At 55.6% G+C, this 5146-nt stretch overlaps 1 protein-coding gene across 1 annotated transcript; it reads left to right on the top strand.

Moving 5' to 3' along the window:
- Positions 1–581: 581 nt before the first annotated feature.
- On the top strand, positions 582–3779 carry KCNA5 (potassium voltage-gated channel subfamily A member 5). Its single transcript, XM_037847697.1, has one exon. It carries the CDS (start codon positions 1163–1165, stop codon positions 2972–2974), a length of 1812 nt encoding a protein of 603 aa, XP_037703625.1. The 5' UTR covers positions 582–1162; the 3' UTR covers positions 2975–3779.
- Positions 3780–5146: the final 1367 nt, after the last annotated feature.

The following is a 5146-nucleotide window of genomic DNA, read 5'->3' as shown; positions in this document are numbered from 1 at the left end:
GCCTGCTATATAATAGTGAAGTAAATGTGGGTGGTTATTCTTCTGCCCCTGGGAGTTCTCCACCCTGGAGATTCTACAACCTCTCTGCAGCCCTCTCATAAACCCCGCCCCTGTACACAAACCTTGTGCCAGTTGCTAGCTTCATGCTTCACCCGGCAGGAGCAGTCCTAGGCGGGATCTCTTTATTCTCCACCACCTCCCCCCACTCCCTGCTCTGTGATTTGGTGGGGCGAGCAGGGGGGAAGGATGGGGGTGGGGTGGGGCTAGATCCTCCGGGTTATGGAACCCTCTGGCTCTGCTGCCTGTTCGGGGCTGCTGGGAATCCGGGCTTTCAGCAGGGCGCGGGCAGCCCAGTACTTTTTGTGGGATTGTAAAATGGGAAGAGAGATGCTTCTCGGTTGATCTGGAGAGAGTTTTAGTTTTTGTTTTTAAATTTTTAAGGCCCATAGCCCCGCCACACCCCCACCACGCCCCCTCCGGTCTGTAGCTCTTCCCCAAGAAGAGATACCATTGTTTCTCCAAAAGATGAATTTTGAAAGAAATGTTGTCTCCTGTCTCGCATACTCCGACCCAGCTGAAAGTCTCATCCCTTCAGCCCGAGGCAGTTCACTTCCCCCTCGAGTCCGCTGTGCGTTCAGCAGGTTCCCAGGTGAACGAAAACCCAGAGCTATTCTCATCTGGTTGCCCGGGAGTCTCAGCGCTGTCGGTACAACCTGTTCCTCCATCCTCCCCTCCCTCCCTCCGCCTGGCTGAGCCTTTCTCGGCCCCCTTCCTTCCCTAGCCCGGGGCCCCAGCTGCGCCCTCCGGGGAGACACCCGCTGCCACTGCGCGCGGGAGGAGAGGAGGAGACGGGAGGGGAGGACGAGACGGGAGAAAAGGAGGGGAGGAGGCCGAGCTCGGAGCAGCCAGAGAGGGGCGGCTGGAGGTCGCATCTGCTAGAAGGAGGCTTTTCGGCTGCTTGGTAACCGGCTGACAGAACAGAGACTGAGGCAGGGGGCAGAGCAGCGGCTTCTTGACGTCAGGACCAAGAGAGGGGATCGCGCCAGCAACCTCAGCCAGCTGACGGCGGGAGAGGAGAGGGACGCCAGGCGTCCGGCGGAGCGTGAGTTGGGGGCGCGCGAGCCGGTCGGTGGGGGCGCAGCATGCCCCCTGTCCCCGGGCCATGGAGATCGCCCTGCTGCCCCTGGAGAACGGCGGGGCCATGACCATCATAGGAGGAGGTGAGGCCCGCGCGGGCTGTGGCCAGGCCACAGGGGGAGAGCTCCAGTGTCCGCCGACGGCTGGGCTTAGCAATGGGGCCAAAGAGCGGGCGCCAAGGGGGCGCAGCGCGCAGAGGGTCGCGGACTCCGGAGCGCGGCCGTTGCCACCGCTGCCCAAGGAGCTGCCGCAGCCTAGACGGCCGCCTCCGGAGGACGAGGAGGGAGAAAGTGACACCGTCCTCGGCATGGCCGAGGGTCAGGCTCTGGGCGCGGGGTCTCTTCACCACCAGCGCGTCCTCATAAACATCTCCGGGTTGCGCTTTGAGACGCAGCTCGGCACCCTGGCGCAGTTCCCCAATACTCTCCTGGGGGACCCGGCCAAGCGCCTGCGCTACTTCGACCCCCTGAGGAACGAGTACTTCTTCGACCGCAACCGGCCCAGCTTCGACGGCATCCTCTACTACTACCAGTCGGGGGGCCGGCTGCGGAGGCCCGTCAACGTCTCCCTCGACGTGTTTGCAGATGAGATCCGCTTCTACCAGCTGGGGGACGAGGCCATGGAGCGCTTCCGGGAGGACGAGGGCTTCATTAAAGAAGAGGAGAAGCCCCTGCCCCGCAACGAGTTCCAACGACAGGTGTGGCTGATTTTCGAATACCCGGAAAGTTCTGGGTCCGCGCGGGCCATCGCCATCGTTTCGGTCTTGGTCATTCTCATCTCCATCATCACCTTCTGCTTGGAGACTCTGCCCGAGTTCAGAGATGAACGCGAGCTGCTCCGCCATCCCCCCGGGCCCCGCCAGCCTCCTGGGCCCGCCCGGGGCGCCAACAGCAGCGTGGCCGGGGCGCCCCCCTCTGGCCCGACAGTGGCACCCCTCCTACCTAGGACCTTGGCCGACCCCTTCTTCATTGTGGAGACCACGTGCGTCATCTGGTTCACCTTCGAGCTGCTGGTGCGCTTCTTTGCCTGCCCCAGCAAGGCGGAGTTCTCTCGGAACATCATGAACATCATCGACGTGGTGGCCATCTTCCCCTACTTCATCACCCTGGGCACCGAGCTGGCAGAGCAGCAGCCAGGGGGTGGAGGAGGGGGCGGCCAGAACGGGCAGCAGGCCATGTCCCTGGCCATCCTCAGAGTGATCCGCCTGGTCCGGGTGTTTCGCATCTTCAAGCTCTCCCGTCACTCCAAGGGGCTCCAGATCCTGGGCAAGACCCTGCAGGCCTCCATGCGGGAGCTGGGTCTGCTCATCTTCTTCCTCTTCATCGGAGTCATCCTCTTCTCCAGCGCCGTCTACTTCGCCGAGGCCGACAACCAGGAGACCCACTTCTCCAGCATCCCCGATGCCTTCTGGTGGGCGGTGGTCACCATGACCACCGTGGGCTACGGGGACATGATCCCTGTCACTGTGGGGGGCAAGATCGTGGGCTCCCTCTGCGCCATTGCCGGGGTCCTCACCATCGCCTTGCCGGTGCCCGTCATCGTCTCCAACTTCAACTACTTCTACCATCGCGAGACGGAGCAGGAGGAGCAGGCAGCTCTTAAGGAAGAACAGGGCGTCCAGGGCCAGGGAACCGGGCTGGACGGTGCAAGCCAGCGGAAAGGCAGCTGGAGCAAGGGGTCCCTCTGCAAGGCCGGGGCATCCCTGGAGAACGTGGAGGGAGCACGAAGGGGCAGCTGTCCCCTGGAGAAGTGTAACCTCAAGGCCAAGAGCAATGTGGACTTACGGAGGTCCCTGTATGCCCTGTGCCTAGACACCAGCCGGGAAACTGATTTGTAAATGGAGATGCCAACAAACTGGTGGGAGTGGGCTGGGGAGGCCTCCTCAACCTGGGTATCTGCTTCATACCACAGAGTATTTCAAGCCCCCCACCCCCGTAACCTAAATCTGTTCCTTCTTTCTTTCCTTCCTTCCTCCCCTCCCTTGGTCCCCCATTTTTCTTTTTTTTTTTTTTTCCGTGACACCAAGGGTCACCTATTTTTAAAAAGTACCACATTCCATGACGCAGGAGCTGTTGAAATGGTGAGCGCTGTAAGATGGTTGTATTTGTGGCCAATTTCCTATACCCGGCAAAGGGAAAACCCAAACAAAAATGACTTTAAATAGCCCAGATCCCAAGAGATTTTGTAAACCACTCCCCTCCCTCTATGTGTTCCACATTTGCTTTACACATGATTATATTTGTGTATAGGGGAAAATATTATTTTTTATGGCTGGTGAGTGGATTTTTGTACCGTAGTTCAGATGGAGATATTTTGGATATATTTTCAAGATCCATGTTGTATTTCTGGAGGAGAGAGTTGTTGAGATGTTTTTCCGTGATACTTATGTTAGAGTCAGATACGCTGGTTTGGCTGTTCTGGTTCCCGTGCCCACAAGCCTCTCTCTTTTCTGGGATGTGGTATCGGTGCTTTGCGTCTAGGGCAGGGAATGTTCTGGAAGAAAGACAAATTTGACTTTTCTGTGAGCCTTAAACAATTCTCATAACTTTCTTCAAAAAAGCCTTTTAATGATGTTGGAGGAAGACTTCCGATAATTTGTTCTCTTTATTTTTATCCCAGGAAATAAAATGTTACTTCGTTGAGGCAAGTGTTAGTTTTTCTACAGCTGATGTGTTTTTTGAAGTTTTAAAAATAGTCTGTCACTTGCCATTTCTGGTGTTGGAGTCAGAGCAAATGCCTTCACCGGGGTAGGAAACTTGGAAAGGTAAATGATTTGATCAGCCAACATATTTTTGATGGGCTCCTCTGTGCTTCATAGCTGGTGGCTGGGTTCTGTTTCTCTCAGGCAGTTTATGAAGTGGACCCCACTGCAAAAAGCTGTCTGACGGTGTGGTGTTAGACCAATTGTCAGCACGGGGTGTGGAGGGAGCTAAAAGGAAAAGGCTCTCAGACCTCCCACAGCTCCATTGTGCTCTCCTGGCGCTGGATTTCTGACCTCTTCCTTTGTCTGCAGGTTTTAAGCTCTATTGAACGCGGCAGTTGACGGCTCTGAGAAACAAGCCCTATTTTCATCAGCTTGAGCCCAGCCCTGGGGTGGCAACTCGTTGTTCCCTCCCCTGGTGGGTGGCAGGGGGAGTGTGACCCCTTTATGGTGGACAGTGGCAGCGAGAGGCCAAATGGAAGGATGGGCTCTTTCCCTTGAAAGGCTTGTTTCTACCTATTGTGCTCTTGCCCTGAGTGACACCTAAGCTCAGAGTGAATCCTGTTGTTTCCTTTTCACTGGATGGTTGTGGCAAAACATCACAGGAGCTATAACGCTGTCTAACGGTTCTCTCAGGGATTAGCTATTCATAGGGGTGGGGTGGGGTGGGGGCTCCAGATTCCTGCTGCTGCTTTTTTTTCTGCTGAATAATCAAAATATTATTGGTGGTCTGTAATCATAACCCCCGCCCCCAACCCCCATGGCCACGGGGGTGGGGCTGGATAGTTAGTTCTGAGGGGGTATCCAGTTCTCCGTGAGGGTGAGGGAGGTCCTACTAAATCGGTGTCTGGGAATTGGGGATTTTAAATAAGACGTTCGACACAATAATAAATGCCAGCGTCTGCAAATGCACGGAGTCATTTCCAGTCAGAAACGGTTACCAGCAAATCTGAGGAGGAAACAGATGGATGTGCAGGCGGAGCTCTGTTGTTTTTCATTACATGCTAAAGCAAAGGAAGAAGAGCAGAGACGCTTTATTTATTTATAATTTACAATCTGCCTAAAAGCAGGGCATCATGCCAAGTCTCAATTCCACGCAGTCTCACCTCCAGGCCTTCCGATGCCTTTAAAGTTCATACTTGCAGTTTAGCAAATGCCTAATGATTGAGCTTGGGTATGTTACTCCCACGTTATACCCTCCCTTCAAAATGAAAGAGAAGACACTTTCCACTCGAAGGTCTGGCCCTTTTGGCTTAAGCAGAGAAGAAAAGAGAGCAGCACCCAGGTTGTAGATGTACCCAGGTGCCT

This window comes from Choloepus didactylus, chromosome 8, assembly GCF_015220235.1.
Source record: "Choloepus didactylus isolate mChoDid1 chromosome 8, mChoDid1.pri, whole genome shotgun sequence".
Classification (NCBI taxonomy): domain Eukaryota; kingdom Metazoa; phylum Chordata; class Mammalia; order Pilosa; family Megalonychidae; genus Choloepus; species Choloepus didactylus.
The sequence above is the reverse complement of the archived record's forward strand: the minus strand, read 5'-3'. Positions and strand labels throughout refer to the sequence as shown.

What these genes read in the sequence shown, in the direction of transcription:
- KCNA5 (XM_037847697.1), top strand. Translation starts at nt 1,163, where the DNA reads ATGGAGATCGCCCTGCTGCCCCTGGAGAACGGCGGGGCCATGACCATC.